General features: G+C 40.7%; 1 protein-coding gene across 13 annotated transcripts in view; it reads left to right on the plus strand.

Moving 5' to 3' along the window:
• Ddhd1 (DDHD domain containing 1) overlaps positions 1–17,434 on the plus strand; it is a 70,106-nt gene that overhangs the window by 13,860 nt on the left and 38,812 nt on the right. For 6 of the 13 annotated variants that reach the window (XM_034497509.1, XM_034497505.2, XM_034497507.2 and 3 more), the window contains exons 2-3: positions 11,482–11,655; positions 12,373–12,393. The exons of 2 other annotated variants lie outside the window; for them this stretch is intronic. In XM_034497509.1, coding sequence (XP_034353400.1) covers positions 11,482–11,655; positions 12,373–12,393 — 195 coding nt within the window. The remainder of the gene's footprint in view (positions 1–11,481; positions 11,656–12,372; positions 12,394–17,434) is intronic. 5 more of the 13 variants (XR_013109402.1, XM_076931183.1, XM_034497508.2 and 2 more) reach the window with 1 other exon arrangement.

The following is a 17,434-nucleotide window of genomic DNA, read 5'->3' on the forward strand; positions in this document are numbered from 1 at the left end:
CTCAGCGTTCTGGATCTGGGCCATAAGAACACTTTTTCTTCTTTCCTGTTCTTCCTCCTTAAAAAAAAAAAAAAAAAAAAAAAAAAAAAAAAAAAAAAAAAAAGCAAAAACAAAAAACAAACAAACAAAAAACCCACTAGCTTCTCTTGATTTCTATTCAGTTCACAACTCAAAATGCATTTGCCCTCAGTTAAATTTGTCAGCAGTCTTTGTTGCCATTGCCTCAGTGTGGTTCATCCTTTGCACCATGAGGGATTTTCTTCCCATGGTTTCTAAAAAAGTAAATTACTTTGATTTAACACACTTATCTATGTCTCCAGATAAAAGAAGGAAATCATCACGTTTCTGTTGACAAATAACTCTAGAGAGAAATACGTGGTTGGCTTGAGTCTTAAAGGTCCTCAGGACAGGAATGGCGGCGTGTTTGAAAACCTGGAACCATGAGGAGGAGGATGTTTTCAAAGCTTTGGCAAGGAGCAGTGGAAGTAGAACAGAAAAGGGTAGGGGGCGACTAGACAGGGACTAGACTGGAGTGAGCTTCTTCATGCTGAGTTTTACATTTTATCCTGTGAAAATGAAACCTTTGTCAGGTGTAAAGTGGAGAAGCTGAAATTTGCATTTTAGATTGCCACTTTGGCAGCAGTGTGAAGGATAGCATATTCTGGGAAAGCAGCTCAGAGTGTGGGAGGCTCACCAGGAACTTACACAATGCACTGAGGCCGGACAGCCTGAGGCCAGCCTGAGGCAGCACTCAAAATGGTTGGGGCAGGGGTGGGAGGGTGATAAAATGCACAAAGAGGGTGCAGGGTGAGTTCATAGTCAGAGAACATGTGGACCAGCCCTAGGCTCTGTGATGTCTTTACTTGATTGAATTGTGGGTAAGAAAACATTCCGACCAGCTTGTGTTGTCAGAGAAAAGGTCCCTACTTCATTTAGGATGAAGTATCATGGGATTTGAGGTTACATAGGTCTGGAATTCAGGAGAAGAGCATGCTGGGATTCAGGGAACAAAAAGACTCTGTAAACCAGTGGGCTCTAAAATGGAATATGCTAGCACTACTTTTGGGTATGTTACAATGGGACTGTTTGGATTTTATTTAATTTCTGTTTGGTCCTAATTTTGTATACCTTATAATTAATAAAAACATAACAATAGTATATGTACATGTAATATATGTGCATTGTAAATATATGTGTATTAGAGTATGTTAAAAATACCTTTTTAAAAAATCTTTGATGAGTGACCAGTGTGGAAATGGCTAGTTTAAACTGGTTAATATTACAGAAACCATGTTGAATAGAAAGAGAACATATGTGTGAATGACACTGTATTCATCTAGAAACCCCATATGCTAATGCATATCCTTTTTCCTTCAGTCAGCATCGTGGCTGCATATTCAATGGCTGTGTTGTGAATAGAGCGATGATGTCAGTATAGAAGTGAAGATCTCCACTACTTCAAAGTTTACACCGAGAGCTCAGTCACCGTTTCCATGTTGTTTACTCCATCTTTCACATCTGTGTACATTAATATCAAACTTTTTTATGTTAACCAGGTACATAGATATAAAAATTTCCTTAAGCATGTAGAATTCTGCATGCATAAATCTACCAAAACCCTGAACTTGAGAGACTTGATATATAGTGACTTACGATTCAATCTGTTCTCAAAATTCAAATGGAAGGGATGCTAAGAACATCTGAAGGCCACTATCTCCTATTTATAATGTGGTGGCGCACGCCTTTAATCCCAGCACTTGGGAGGCAGAGGCAGGCGGATTTCTGAGTTTGAGGCCAGCCTGGTCAAGAGTGAGTTACAGGACAGCCAGGCTATACAGAGAAACTCTGTCTCGGGAAAAAAAATATTAACAGAGAAATGAATACAGCAAAGATAAATAAATGATACAGAGGTGAAAGATACAAGGAGCAGCCACATGGGATGAGATAAAAATAACCATTCCTGGGGGGAGGTGTCTGTCTGTCTGTCTTTTGTCAGTCACAGCACATATGTGGAAGTAGAGGCTGGCCTGCTAGGGATCAGATTTTGTCCTCAGACTCAGCAGTAAGACCTTTACCCAGCTGAGCCACTTCACCAGCCCAGATGCATTGTTCTTTAATAAAACATTATAAAAGATGATTTTGTGGAAATGGTTTATTAACTAATGTGTAATGGCTGAAGGAGGCCTCTGTGTGTGTCTGTCTGCCTTGAATGCTACAGCACCTACTCTTGAAAGCCACTGTAGTAATGGCTTAAAAACATGGGTGTGGGGCTCTCTGAAGTCAGTGATTGGTATCTATTTTGTGACCAGGAATAGAGCTGCTTTTTTGTACAGAGGAACCACAAGCAAGCTCCACAACATACATGTACCATGGTGAGCATGTGGAAGTCAGAGGATAACTTGTGAGACTCAGGGCTCTCCTACAGCGTGGGTCTTGGGGATGGAGCTCGGGTTCTCAGACTCCGCAGCAAGTGCCTCTGCCCACTGAGTCATCTCCCCATCCTATATTTAGCCAGTGTTTTGTTGATAAGCCATGGTTTTTCATTTGTTTGCTTTTTATTTTTAATTAACACACTGAGTATTGGACTTCGCTGTAGTATTCTCATACATACTCGGTGTGGACTGACCCTTCCTCTCATTCCCCTCCACCTCCCCAGCCCCTCATCATATATGTCATATGTCATATATGTCATATATGTCGTATGTGCTTACACTAACCCTAGTGTTTTGCTGTCCACTTTGATGTGGAATGTGTTCTATTGCCTTTCCACCACCCTCTGTCAAACCCTCTTCCCCTGTGTTCATGGGCCCTTTCTAGATTCCTGGTCTCTAACCATGCTCACTCCCACATAATTGTTAGGATCACCATGGGAGAGAACATGTAATATTTGCCTGTCTAAGCCTGGTTTAGGCTTCCTTGAAATATTTTCCAGTTCCATTTTCCTGCCAGTTTCATAATTTTGTTTTGCTTTACAGTTGAATACATTGTACATCTGGACACATTTTCACTATGTCTCGATGGACATCTAGGGTGATTAAATTTCCTTGCTATTATGAATTAAAACGGTAACTGCACTGGGAGAATTTTAAAAAACAGCACGCAGCTCTGCTAGTTCCCGAGCCACCCCATGTTGGTTCTCTATGTCCCCACTCCAACACAACACGAGCTAGGCAGGAGCACCAGCCCAGGACCCACAAAAAGTTGTCATGGCCACTGCCTTTGCTGGCCAGCTCTGCGGACTCCACGGCTCCAAGCATGGCCTATGGTTCAACTCTGCCACCCTCATAATCTAATCCCCAGACAATATCCGCCATGCTCACAGTACCTGGTAGAATGAAGACTCTTAAAGCTTAAAGATTATCCAATGGATTTATATATCCGCAAATACTCAATACACAAGATGCCCACACAATCAGAATTGTAGACCCCAATATCTACCCTTTTGATATGAATAGCTACCTGAGACTGCTAGAGACAACATCGGCTTCCTTCTTGCTTCTCCCCTCCTTCTCCTTTCTCTCTACTCTCCTCCTTCCAACTGCTAGTTCCGTCTACTGCCCAATCACTGGGCTCCACTGCAAATACATTGTGGCAGGAAAATTCCTGCAACAAGTAACAAATATGGTCCTGCAAGTATCTCTGCAGTAGTACCTACAGTCCTTTTGATATATTTCAGGAGTGGAATAGCTGGGTCATATGGCAGTTCTATTTTTAGTTTTTGAAAAACCTCCACACTGATTTCCATAGTGGCTGAAACCAGTTTACATTCCCACCAATGGCAAGAGTCCCTTTCCCTATATACTCTCCAGAGTTGTTTTCTTGATAGGATAGGCCACATTTTGTCATACTTTACTTTCTGTTACAACAGTACCAGAGTAAATACCTTGGCATCATCTCTGGACAGTTTAGCATGTTTCTGTATATACATTCTAGAAATACAGTTGCTCTATAAAGATTACTAATATTTTAGTTTTTGAGAAATAGCTGAGCCAAACGTGGTACACACCTATTTGCAATTCTAGCATTTGGGGAGGGGAGGCAGGAAAATCAGGAGTTCAAAGCCACCTAACTTCAGCAAATCAACAAGTTTGTGGCCATCCTGGTGGAACTACATAAGGCACTGTCTCAAAAAAAAAAAGTTCTTAGTATCTGTACTGTTGACATTTTGAGCCCAACACAGCTTTGTTGGTGGGAAGTAGAAAGGAAGAAGCTGGATTGTATAGGTTTTCATCAGCATTTTTGGCTCCACCCACTGAGTTCCAGTTAGCAGAGCTATCCTGAGACCAAGTCCCTAACAAATGAACCTTTAGAGAACACACAACCATACCCAAGCCTCAGGAGTCCTTCTGGAAATCCATTCCTACTTTGATAATCACAGCTCGAAATTAGAGAGCTACTGTCTGGTATGTCTAATTATTTGGAATCAGTTTAGTGGTAGAAATAAGTAAGCCAAGAACACATAGCTATCTGGTGTTTGACAATCCATGACAAGCACTTTAACCATTAAAATATCCCATTTCTGGTTGGTTAATGGCTCGTCTGGCAAAACTGCCTGACACCAAGTTCAGTCTCCAGAGCCCCGCATGGTGGAAGGGGAGACCTGACTCTGACCTTCACCTGTGAAGATGGATGGATGGACAGATGGACAGATGAATAGTAAAGTCCCATGTTTTGAGCCAAAGAAACAACAAAAAGTACAAATTATGTTGTGATAATACCATATATAATTTCTAACAGCTAAACTGATCTATATTCTGCTGTAACTTAGGAGTTTACTTCCTTCAGAGGAGTGAAGGGTTGTACCTGAGTGGTGGTAGGGAACCTTCTGTAATATCCCTTAGTCTGGTTATTAACACTTGTAAATTGCTGTGCATGTGATTGGTGTGTTTTTCTGTATACCTATTATTCTTCAATGAGTAGTTCACCCTCTAAAGTCCTACTGTTCTTATACTTAGAAGGTAGGCAGACGGTTGCTTGTTTGTTGGTTTGTTTCCTCAAAGAAGTAAGTATTAAAAACAAATGTGTTAATGGCAATACAGCATATACCAGCTAATCAGATAAACAGGCACACTCAAGAACTAGGGAAAGCCCAGTGTAGGTTTTCTCTGCTAGCCACTAGGGCAGTGCTAATGCCTCCCTCGGCAACATTTCACATGTGCAATTGAAGTAGCTCTTCGTGTTAGTTCCTCTTTCAAGCATCTGAGATGTAGGTGGACATAGCACTTGTATCCCAAGATTCCAGAGAAGCAAGGACAGCTAAGCAGTTAGACTATACACAAAATAAATACAGGCCCGTAATCCCAGCACTTACAAGGAGGAGGCAGGACCATCAGAAGTGCAAGGGCATTCTCAGCTACATAGTGAGTTTGAGAGCAGCCTGGTGTCCTATAAGTCCCTCCTTGGCCCTCCGCCAGAATCATTTAAAGATAAGTAAAAATGATCAGAACAGAAGCAAAGTATATGTGGAATGTCATAAAGAAACCTTTACTTTGTATGGATAGGTTTAATGTATTTTTTTTTAATCTCTAAAAATCTTTAAGTATTAATTTAAAAGACTGTGTTCAAGATAAACACTAACAGATCTGTATAGCATTAATCCAGTAGAGGCATAGCTAAGGGAAGGACTCATGAAGAGATAAAGCTAAAAGTTAACTAGATAAAAACAGGTCAGAACAACCTACAAACATTGTAAGAGCATCCCAGAAGCAGCATACACAGAATATAGTCAGATACCCCATTATGTATGCTTGCACACACACACACACACACACACAAAGTGCCCTATTGTTGTGAAAAGTACCAAGACTATGGGCAATCTCTTCTGTATCCCAAAGCCTACCTTGGTACCTGCTTTATGGTACATACTCAAAAGTTGTGTGAATATATGTGAAATATATGAAGAAGCAGTCTAAGAGAAGGTGATTAGGAACTTATCTGAGGAGCAATACACAGCCATAAGGGAATTTGAGTGTTGAGATAAAACAGTTCTTTTTGGCAGTCATAAAAGGTGGATTAGGTTTCTGAAGAGATTCTCATGTGTACTTACATGGACATGTGCTGCCAACTAAGGGTTAGCAGATTGGTGGGACTGTTGGCAGATTTGACGCTAGGGATTCCAGGCTTCTGTGGCAGCTTCGGAAACTAAACAAGCAAGAACCAAGACATCGTGGCGAGTAAGGGATGATTTGGAAAGTCATCTGAACTTTTTGTTGTTATGGTCACTGATGGTAGTAGATGAGCGGGTACATAACCATATGTCCACATCCAGAGGCTGGGCTCTGCCATACTCTATCTTGTTCCTTTGAGATAGATAACTGACCATCAAGCTCCAGGAATCTGCCTGTTTCTATCCGCAGTGCTGGGGTTTCTAGCACCTGCAATCACACCTGGCTTTTATATGGGTGCTGTGCACTCAGCTCAGCTCTTCATGCTTGCCACAGCAAGCACCTTATTCATAGAGCCCAATGTGAGCATAATTTTTGAGATATGGTAAACAGTACATAGTGTTGAGCTGCAGTTGTTAAAAGCAATTAGGAAGAGGCGTCCTAGATAAAGCCAAGGTTTCTGCCTTGAGTGACCCGTCCAGAGAGGCTGCTGAGTGACACAGAAGGAACAGACTTGTATGATGTTGTGTTTTGTTTGTTTTTCCTTAGAAGTCAATGTATTGAGTGACTATTTCATGACTCAACACAACTCAGGAACCTGTGATTTTGGTGAGAGAGGGCTAAGCAAGTGCCTTTCCTATCTGGAAAGCTACATCGTATAGTTTAAAATAGCTCTCTAAGACTCGGTGTGCACTTGGGAAGCTGGAGAAATTAAGATTAGAGTTAAGATTAAATAAGATAAGCTACTTGATTTGGAAGTAGCAACAGCTCTCTAAACCTAAGTTGCCCTACATGTCCTCGCACATACACAGACACAAAGCCCAGAATGGGCCACATACCCACAGCTCACACCTGCACCAAGATAGACAGTAGTATGACTCATTAATCTCACACACACACAAACACACACACACACAAACACAGGCACGCACAAAATTACAGCATATGAATGCACAGAGTGGGCACACGGTGGCCTAAGAGACCGAAGAAGATTGGAGTGGGAAGAAAGGAATTATCCACAGATCCAGTGGATAACCTCCAAAGGCCCCACCTCAGAAATGGAGAGCTACAGGTAGTCACTGGCTACTGAGAGGGTGCCTTCAACCAGACATAAGGTAGTCAGTCCCAACTGGTCAGTCCTAAACAGATGTACATTACATATGAGCAATGCTAAACGAACTCAACAAACTGTGTGTGTGTGTGTGTGTGTGTGTGTGTGTGTGTGTGTGTGTGTGTAACAGTGATAAAAGGAATCATTAATTTGAAAAGAGTTGAACAGGGAAAAGATATCGTTCAAATGAAAATACAATATTCATTTATGAAAATGTCAGTAATGTAAATAAAAATAAGTTTGACCACTTAAAGCATCAAAGAAAAATATCCATGTAGAGAAAACGTCCCAGCACCAGTGCAGGCCTGGGATTGGTAAAGAAGAAAAAGGAGGAGGAAGAAACTGGGGGGAGGGGACTAGTGGGAAAGGAGAAGGGCAGAGAGTCACTTAAAGTCACATTCAAAAGCTAAGACAAAACAAAACCAGGAAGAAATGTAACAAGCTTTTATTAAGTATTAGTAAACAAGTTTGTGCTGGTTGGTTTTGTCAACTTGAACATCCCTTCATGTTTCTGGGAAGAGGGGATCTTAATAGAGAAAATGCCTCCATCAGTTTAGGCTGAAGACAAGTCTCTACATTTTCTTGATTAATAATTGATTTGGGAGGGCCCAGGTCACTGTGGGCAATGCCATTGTTCCCCTGAGTTGCATAAGAATAGCCATGGCAGGAAGACAATAGGCACTGTTACTCATGCCTTTGTTTCAGTTCCTACCTTGAGTTCCTGCCCTGAGTTCCCTTGAACTGTAAGCTATAAGATGAAATAAGCCCTTTCTTCCTCTAGTTGATCATGTTTATTGTAACATAGAAACCTAAGACAAAGTTGAAGGAAAGATAATACATTAACTACAAGCTATCCAAGGGCAAGTAAATTCAAACAGTAAACTAATAAGGACCATTGATAAAAAGGAAAACAACCAAGAGTGTGAAAGTAGGATGCAGAAGCAAGGGAGGGTCTTAGAAAGTAAGATGCAGAAGCAAGGGAGGGTCTTACAAAGTAGGATGCAAAAGAAAGGGAGGGTCTTAGAAAGTAAGATGCAGAAGCAAGGGAGGGTCTTAGAAAGTAAGATGCAGAAGAAAGGGAGGGTCTTAGAAAGTAAGATGCAGAAGCAAGGGAGGGTCTTAGAAAGTAAGATGCAGAAGCAAGGGAGGGTCTTAGAAGGTAGGATGCAGAAGCAAGGGAGGGTCTTAGAAAGTAAGATGCAGAAGCAAGGGAGGGTCTTAGAAGGTAGGATGCAGAAGCAAGGGAGGGTCTTAGAAGGTAGGATGCAGAAGCAAGGGAGGGTCTTAGAAGGTAGGATGCAGAAGCAAGGGAGGGTCTTAGAAAGTAAGATGCAGAAGCAAGGGAGGGTCTTAGAAGGTAGGATGCAGAAGCAAGGGAGGGTCTTAGAAAGTAAGATGCAGAAGCAAGGGAGGGTCTTAGAAGGTAGGATGCAGAAGCAAGGGAGGGTCTTAGAAGGTAGGATGCAGAAGCAAGGGAGGGTCTTAGAAGGTAGGATGCAGAAGCAAGGGAGGGTCTTAGAAAGTAAGATGCAGAAGCAAGGGAGGGTCTTAGAAGGTAGGATGCAGAAGCAAGGGAGGGTCTTAGAAAGTAAGATGCAGAAGCAAGGGAGGGTCTTACAAAGTAGGATGCAGAAGAAAGGGAGGGTGTTAGAAGGTAGCCAGTGGAGGACAGGCTGGAACACCCACCCTGGAGAAGCCAGAACAGCTCTCATTCAGCCCTATGACATTAGATTTTAAAGATAACTGTAAAGGGAGGAAAAAAGTCACGTTACTGATAAAGTTAGCACCCTGTTCTAGGAAGATGGAGCTGGAACTTTTAGAACTTAAGCTGGCTAACCTGCCCTTCCAGTATTGGGTGAACAGACTGAACATTCCTAACAACATACCACAAACAGTTATATTTTAATGTAGATTCAAGAATAAAACAGTACTGGAAAAATAAGTGTAATTGTTGTTATGTCCAGACAAAGAGAAATTAAAATAGAATAAGATAATTAACCTATTGCATATATTATAATATTATAAGTGTGAGGTCATAGATGCCATTTAAAATAGACTGGCCAAACGGTAAATTTTAAATAAGAAAGGACCTGCACACCTGCCTAGTTTTCCTAATTGGTGGGGAAGTGGGCACGGAAATGCCCCATAGGAAAGTTTGAATAATAAAGATGATAACTATAAAAGAACAACAAGTTGGGTTCAGACATATTAATTATATCAATAAACAATTCAAAAGAAAATTGTACATGACTTTTATCTACAAAGCTTAATTCTATGCTGTGTTTGAGACTCATGTAGAACCCAGTGATATGAAAGGGATATGCAGATACCACAGCCAGATGGAAAGAAGAAAACTTGGGTATCAGTCTCAATAGCAAAAGTAAAATTCAAGCCCCACCCTCCCCAATAAACATAAGAGTGTGCTTACAGCACGAAAAGTCATAGCTCAATGAGGCTCTATGTTCACCGTGTACACCTAATTCATTGTGAGACTCTCAGTGCCCAGCATCACTGTAGAGAGAACAGAAAATACAAGGGCATCCCAAGAAGCTCAGGACAGGAGCCAGGGTGGTGGAATCCCAGCACTCCAAGGCAAAGGCAAAGGGATCTCCAGGTTCAAGGCCTGGGCTAGCCAGAGCTACAGAGTGAGATTTTAACTCAAAAAACAAATCGAGTAACAGACAATTTTTAATACCTCATAGTACAAGTCTAGTAGAGAGAGACACATAACATCATCTGGTGTATTTCCTGCCCAAACCTGAAATCAGCCATTCTTGGCCTTTGGGAGAACTGATTAGGGTTGTTCACATGCACTGTTTGTGCCCCGCCCCCTTTAAGAGAAAAGGTATCAGTAGTTCACATTGATATTCCTCATTGAAATTTAGAATTACAGAGGTTTTCTTTTTATATTTGAATCTCTTTCTATGAGATTCAATGCTGACATTCTAAGTTCTAATTGTCAGGTCCAAAGGAAGCTCCCAATTTTCCAAACTTCAAAGGGCAGTCCAAATAATCAAGGAATGAACTCAACCTAGACTATGGAAGGCTTTCTCATGGTTAGATAAAAGCCAGCATTTCTCAGGAATTTGTGGAACTGATTCCCACCTGCCAAAAGGAGCCATTTCTCTACCTCTGGCAGAAGAGACAGTTGACTCTCCGACAACATACACCTATCAACATGTCAGGCATATCAGCACAACAAGGTTCCTGTAACTGCACTTTAGTGCCTTTCAGCCTCTGGCTGTTCTCTCTCATGAAAATTTTCTTTCTTTTATGAACAGTAAGACATGGAGTGTTCATGTCATCAGTTTATACACTAATGATATTCACAGAATCAATGTATTCATCAAAGCCTTATAGCTGGGTTGTAATGACTAACAATGTGACTGTTGCAGAAAGCTTAAGGCATGTTTCTATTTGTGTTTGTGTATGTGTGCACGTGCGTGTGCATGTGTGTGTATTCGTTCATTCATTTGTTTCATTTTGCTTCTACTTTTAGGTAATGTTTCTTTCATTCTGACTAATCGTTGGCTTTGTGGGGTTATTGTTTATTTATTTATTTATTTTTTAACTTTTTGCTGTTACTGAGAATTAAACCTAGGACCTGGTGTTGCCCTGTAAGCACTCTGATACGATGGTAAATGTCACCCTGTTTTTGCTGTTTTTATAAACAGTTTTCGGATTCAAGATGATTATTAGTGTGGTTTGTTTATAATAAAGAAAAGTCTTGGGCTTCTAGTAATGATGTTTTATTAGGAAAATGTGGGTTTTTTTTTTTCTAAAATGGATGAGGAATTTGCTTTATACAATTGCTTTATTGTTTTTCCCTGTGTTCCACCTGGAAACACGTTCCAACATGACCTAAAAAAGCACATCACTGTGTTCACAGTCTCTAGACACGATGCCTGATAAGTGAACTACCAACCAAGCCTTGCATTAAAGCCCTTAACCTCCACACTAGGCATACACAGATCCTCACGTACCTAGACAGTTGCTCGTCTGTCCTCCTAATGATAAAGCAACCTTAAGCGGAATGTCCAGTAGAACTTAATCTTAACAACTGAAAAACCCTCTAGCAAGTGTGATGGCTCACACCTGGAATAGCGGCCAGAGTGAGCCACTGACTGAAACAAGCAGAGAAGGTACACCTGGCTTGAAGTCTGCTTTTCTCTACCTTAAATGATTATATTCTGTCATAAAAGCCTGCTTGGGAAATAGCTAGTGTGCCTCCCTGTGAGAGGCTGATCTTGTGATCTCTCTTTTCAGAAGCTGATAAAATACCAGTAATGCGTGGACAGTGGTTTATTGATGGGACTTGGCAACCTCTAGAAGAAGAAGAAAGTAATTTAATTGAGCAAGAACATCTCAGTTGTTTTAGGGGTCAGCAGATGCAAGAAAATTTTGATATTGAAGTGTCAAAATCCATAGATGGAAAAGACGGTAAGATGACCAGTTATGTTCTATGAAGTAAGTAATTGATACAGTTATTTAGAGTGTTCTATAAACATAAGTAATTGATACAGCTGGTAACTCTAGTAATAGTAACTGGGCGGGGGGGGGGGAGGAGTGAGAGCTTATTGAACATGATGTTGTTTTGAGGTGCTAACAGTCAGGCTGTGCATGTTGGGCAAGTGTTCTACCCCAACTGTACCTGCAGCTCTAAAGTTTGTTTTTAAAACCACTTTATATTCTAGAATTTAAAACTGCTATGAATTTCCAGGTGATTTTACTTAATACATATGCTTTATTGCAGTACTAGCACAATTTACCATGTAGGGACACATTGTTTATGTTATACTCAGAGTTAGTCATTTGGGGCAATTTGAATTATCACAGAAAGTAGAACTTATAAAACATCTCTTGCTGTCATATAAAAAAAAAAGCAGTTTTATTAGTATCTTAATAATCTTCTCCTGAATTTTAAAAGCCAGAATTGCTTTTGTGTTATCTTTAATTATCTCTGGTAGATAAGTACACATTTCTAATGTAAAGCAGCTCTACCCTTTAGCTTACTTACTCAGAAGTAAGTGTGTTTCAACTGTTAAGAATGCTATAGAATAGCCAGGATTGCCATGTTTTCAGTATGTGTCTGAATATTGACTAAGCCTCAAATGTGTGGTAAAGTTAAAACTCCTTCTATTATTCCATTTGCTGCAGGCAGTGGGATCAACTACTCTGGTGAGTACCATGCTCAGGCAGCTTAGACTGTGGATGCTCAGGGTCTCTTCATCCGTGCTTGCCTTAGTTTGGGAGGCTTTGACAAGCCCTACCGAACCTAATGAATTAAAGTACAACTTGAGAAACCATTTTTCTTACTTCATAAAACCTCTCTGAAGCCAAGAAGCCCACCCAGTATTGACAGGTGATTCACAGGATGGGGCTCCTCGATGCTCACAGGCCTTGACCCTGTTTCTTCTCTGTTGCTCTCTTTTCCTCCCTGCTGCTGCTTTTTGTTGTCTGTTATCTCTCTGAACATACGTATAGATACATACACCGGTCACAAGAAGAGAAGTGTGACTCTACCTTGGTTTTTGTCTCCTTGGTTACAATGACTGAGGAGACTTGTGAACATCCAGCACTTCTGTGACCCTTTTGTAATTTTCAGGTACCATGTTCTGAGTTTTAAATACAGTATCTTGATCTGTAGATTCAAGCATTTCCTTATTTTGATGTCAGATTTAGGCTAAAGGTTTACCAACAGTGTAGAGAAAACACTTCTCTGTAAGAGCTGTGGCTGCAGGTAATACTTTAATAACTAGAGAAACAATACTTCACTCTTGTGCAACAAAAAAAAAAAATGTGATTTGAAGGTAAGGAATGGTCTCACCACTACTACTAAAACCGCACACACCTACTTCACAGTGTCTGAAGGACAGAACTTGTATCATAAAACAGTTTCAGTGCTACTAGACAAAGCAGAGTTGGCAATTCACATAGCAAACACAGTTTTGTCAACGCTAGTCAGTACTGTTTAGTGTATGAAAACTCTCAGGAAAGATAGCTTACACACAGAAGGGAAGTGCTCCCTTCCTCACACTGTCTGTCTCCATTGCAGCAGCCTGTGCAGGTATCAGCAGATCTGTGTTCTCTCTCTACCACCTGCTTACAGTCATAGTCAGAACAAAATTCATTTTCATGTGAACTCTATACTTTTGGTTTCTCTTTAAATGTTAAATGTAACAAATACTTCAGTCTTCTGCAAACTGCCCAAACTTACTATGCTTAAGAACACAGTTTATTTGTATGAGTAAGGTTTCATAGGTTTCTCTCTGTCCCTGTCTGTCTGTCTGTATCTCTCTCACCCTCTCTCCCTCTGTGTGTGTGTGTGTGTGTGTGTGTGTGTGTGTGTGTGTGAAAGAGAGACAGACAGAAGAGAAAGATCTAAATCTCCACTACTATAACATTATATGATATCTTTAAATGATCCACATAGAGTTGTAAAATTCTAATTAGAAATAACATGTTTATGTTCCGCGCGCCTCCCGTGTCCCCTTTTGCCCGTGGAAGAGAGACACGTGAGGCAGTATTCGGGTGGTTACCACAGACAAGGCTTTACTTGTAACAGCAGAAGCGGAAAAGGCGAAAAGACAGGAAGAGGCTTTGCTTAAATACACCCTAGAGTGACGTATTCACTTCTGATTGGCTGTTCACTCATTACCCATAATACGCCCCGGGATAGGCAGTGACTTTGGCGCTTTTGCCTTTGCACCTGCGCAGTTAGTTGTTTACTAGTGGAGGACACAATGTCCGCGCCATCTTGGAATGGAGGATGTATCACCGCTGACCACGGCTTCCTACATCTCCCCCTGTTTAAATTATTAATATGGAACAGCCTTTTGCCTATCAAGCACAGCACCAATCAAGATTCGAACTCAAGCCCGATCAAGCAAACTCCATCTTGGGGGAATAAGCGATCAAGAGCTTACAGCCCAAAGATTCTCCCTTACCCTACCAGGTGCAAGGTACAAGGTACAAGTCCTCTGGGTGCAAGGGCTAAGGGGATGTAAAGAGGAATTGACACCCGTCCCTGTGCAATGGAGTATAGTTCCCAGGAGTGCAAGGGCTGTCAACCTACTATTCAGGTACCACAGCTATTTAGGCAAGGGCTGGCTGGACTTAGACCTCTCATCGACTCAGTGCAATGGGCTGAACCCTTGGGGTGCATCGACTGAGGGTCTCAGTCATCGGCTACTTTCTTAGCCTAGATAGCCAAATTTCAGGGGGAGATCCTTGCTCCAAGGCTGCGAGTGCTTGGGCGATAGCGGCCTTGTCACGTTTTTGCTGGGCTCTGAGCTTACAGACCAACCATCATGAACACCAATCCACAACATAGGGCTGCATCAAACAGGCCTATCCCCACCCTTTAAGAAAGAAGGAAAAGGCAGAAGAAATTCAAGAAGTAAAATCACCAAGGGAAACAGGGTCCATCTGCGCTCCATCAAGGCTCAAGATCCGGATCTGCAATTGCTGCTGCATCTGGTCCAGCTCCCCAGTCCAATTCTCTTTTAAATAAGCAGAAAGATTATGGCTTTGAATAAATGTATCATTCACAAATCTCAGAGGTGTAATACCTGGATGTGGGGTTGCTGACACGCAGTTTATTTGAACCACATCCGTGCGCTGCTCCACATGGGCTTGGAGCAAATCAACTCTCTGATTGACCAACAAAATGTCTGATGCCAGGTATGCATCCACTTTCTGTAGAATGGTCAAATTCTTAGAGGTCTTTTCTGAAATATGATTAAAAGCAGTAGCTGCTGTAACTTAATTAACCATGGCTAGGTCTAGTGATCCATTCCAGCATTGTGCCAAAAGGCATGTAACATTCTAACAATCCAAGATATCAGAATTATTCTGAAAGTTAGATAACATAAAGAAAAATGGGGGGTCTACACACACCGACACCGGTTGTGCAGATGCATTCCTAAACACCTTATTAATTTTAATGTTATTCAAACGACTAGAGATGTTAGATCATGTAGCTGAAACATTTTATACTTCATGAAATATACCATTCTACAAGACAAAGGCAGATACACCCTTTTTAACATTCTAAACAGTGGCTACAACACATAATTTAATTGTGTTGAAGCAGGATAAACTCAAGAAAATACACATATGATTTAATTTAGGACTTGCATCCCTTTTAAAACATCAAACAGAGGTTTAAATCCTCCTATGGTAAGCTTAAGATGAGGTTTTAGCCAAATAATATCTCTTAACAACTTTTAAAAATCACTAAGAGCAAATCAAGATTAAAAGTCAGAAGATGGCATTAGATCCCCACCACAAATGGTTGTGAGCCACCATGTGGTTGCTGGGAGTTCAGCCTTTATATTTTAAATTGTAAATCTAGCCTTTAACGGCTGAGCCATCTCTCTAGCCCCAACTTGTCTCAAATATTGAAAAGACACTGTCTTTGAATCCTTTCTGGAACAACAAGTAGTCCAAAAAAATTTTTAAAGCTCATTATATTGGAGCAATGGCTTGTAGAAAACTTCTTTAGAGAAATCCACTAATAAAGTATCACACAATGAATAATATACACTAAAAGATTTAACCTCTTAATATTTTGTATTAAAGTAACAACAATATTTATATATATAAAATGTAAAATGATTAACCATTTTCTGAAGCAATTATTTTTAACAAATATCGCTTCATGGGCTCTTAAAAATTATGAATAAATTTATTGCCTGTAAACCTCTCACCTTTACCAGAAACGTAAAGGGAAGATATAAAACATCTTTTATATAAGCATTTACTGAAACGGCAGCTGGAGTAGGCAAGTTAGGCTGTAAATCTTAAATTTGAACTTTATTTTGGTTTAATTTAATAACCAATCTTTTTTTTGTCCAATGAGAATATCGGATAAAAGCCAACCTTATTCTCTAATAATTGTTACATACATTAGAGGAATCCAAAGCATCTCATTTTTAAGAACTTTGAATAAAAAGGAATTAAAATAATTTGAACCATATTTTATCAGCAGGTACAGTTATACTCATGGAGGGAAGTAGACATAATTTTAATTTTTCCAGCATAATCATAACTTTTAGCCCACAGACTGTTGTAAAGTCTTTGGGTTTTAGATTTATCCCTCTTCTCACAAGAAACAATGAAGACAAGGGACGAATTCCAGTAAGCACATTTCTAGGACCTGGTGGTAAAGACCCAGAACAAAAGAGATGCTTAGCACCTGGGCTTCTGCAGCTCAGTCTGCATTGTCTTAATTCAAATGTAAATGCGCTTAACCTCCCTCCGGCCTGTTCTCTGAGGCTTGGCTAGGCTGAATTGTGCATTTTGGCTTTAACTTTAAATCTTAAATTTAAACTGTAAACCTTAAAAGACACGTGTTGTATCTTTTCTCTATAAATATAGGCAAATCAAAAATGTTCAAACTCTCGGTTGAACTACCAACTGTAGCCAATGGAATATTGGCAATTTAACTATGTTTTTAAGCCTCTTTTGTAATATTAGGGTATAACCATAATTTTGAAAAACAAAACCAATCTTTAACGATGTAAGCAATCTATTTTCTTCTAAAATCAACACCAAGTAGATTACCTTTATGTTGTAAAGTTTTGCTGCCACAAAACAAAGTGTAAAATTTAATGGAAAACTTGTAGCATTTATGACCCAGGCTGTTGGCGGGTGTGCCTGAGGCCAGGGCAACCAAGTAACACTCAATAGCTGTAAACAAAGGCAGCACTGTAGAATTTGAATGTACTGGCATGGCAACAGGCCAAGATCTAACTATGGCCTACAGTGGTATACTTATCCCCAAATCGAACATCAGTATCAGAAGAATCAGGGTCGTCATCTTGCAATCTGGCTTCCTTCTTCACGATCTAAACCAGCCACATAGGGACCCAAATTGAATTGTTTTCACTTGTGGAATAAGCACAAACAGCTCCCCTTCCTGGGCCACAACAGGCCCTCAGCCAATCTTGTAGCCTCCTGTTCCTACGAGGGACAATGGCTGCACGGCATTCAGCTGTGGCATTTTCAAAGATCATCTGTTCTATCCCTGGCATTGTTTGCTCTGGTTCCCCAAAGATTCTGCCATAAAGGAGGGTCCTTTTGTTCTCCACTCTCTCTCCACCAACCGGTGAAGGGTCCTTAAGCTTAACGAGCTCTGCAGTAGCCCTTGTTCCTTTTGAGTACTCTGTCTCCCCAGGCACTTTGTTTCTCCAGGCACTTTGGCCTGATGCTGGCT

The sequence above is a fragment of the Arvicanthis niloticus genome, chromosome 3 (genome assembly GCF_011762505.2).
Source record: "Arvicanthis niloticus isolate mArvNil1 chromosome 3, mArvNil1.pat.X, whole genome shotgun sequence".
Lineage (NCBI taxonomy): Eukaryota > Metazoa > Chordata > Mammalia > Rodentia > Muridae > Arvicanthis > Arvicanthis niloticus.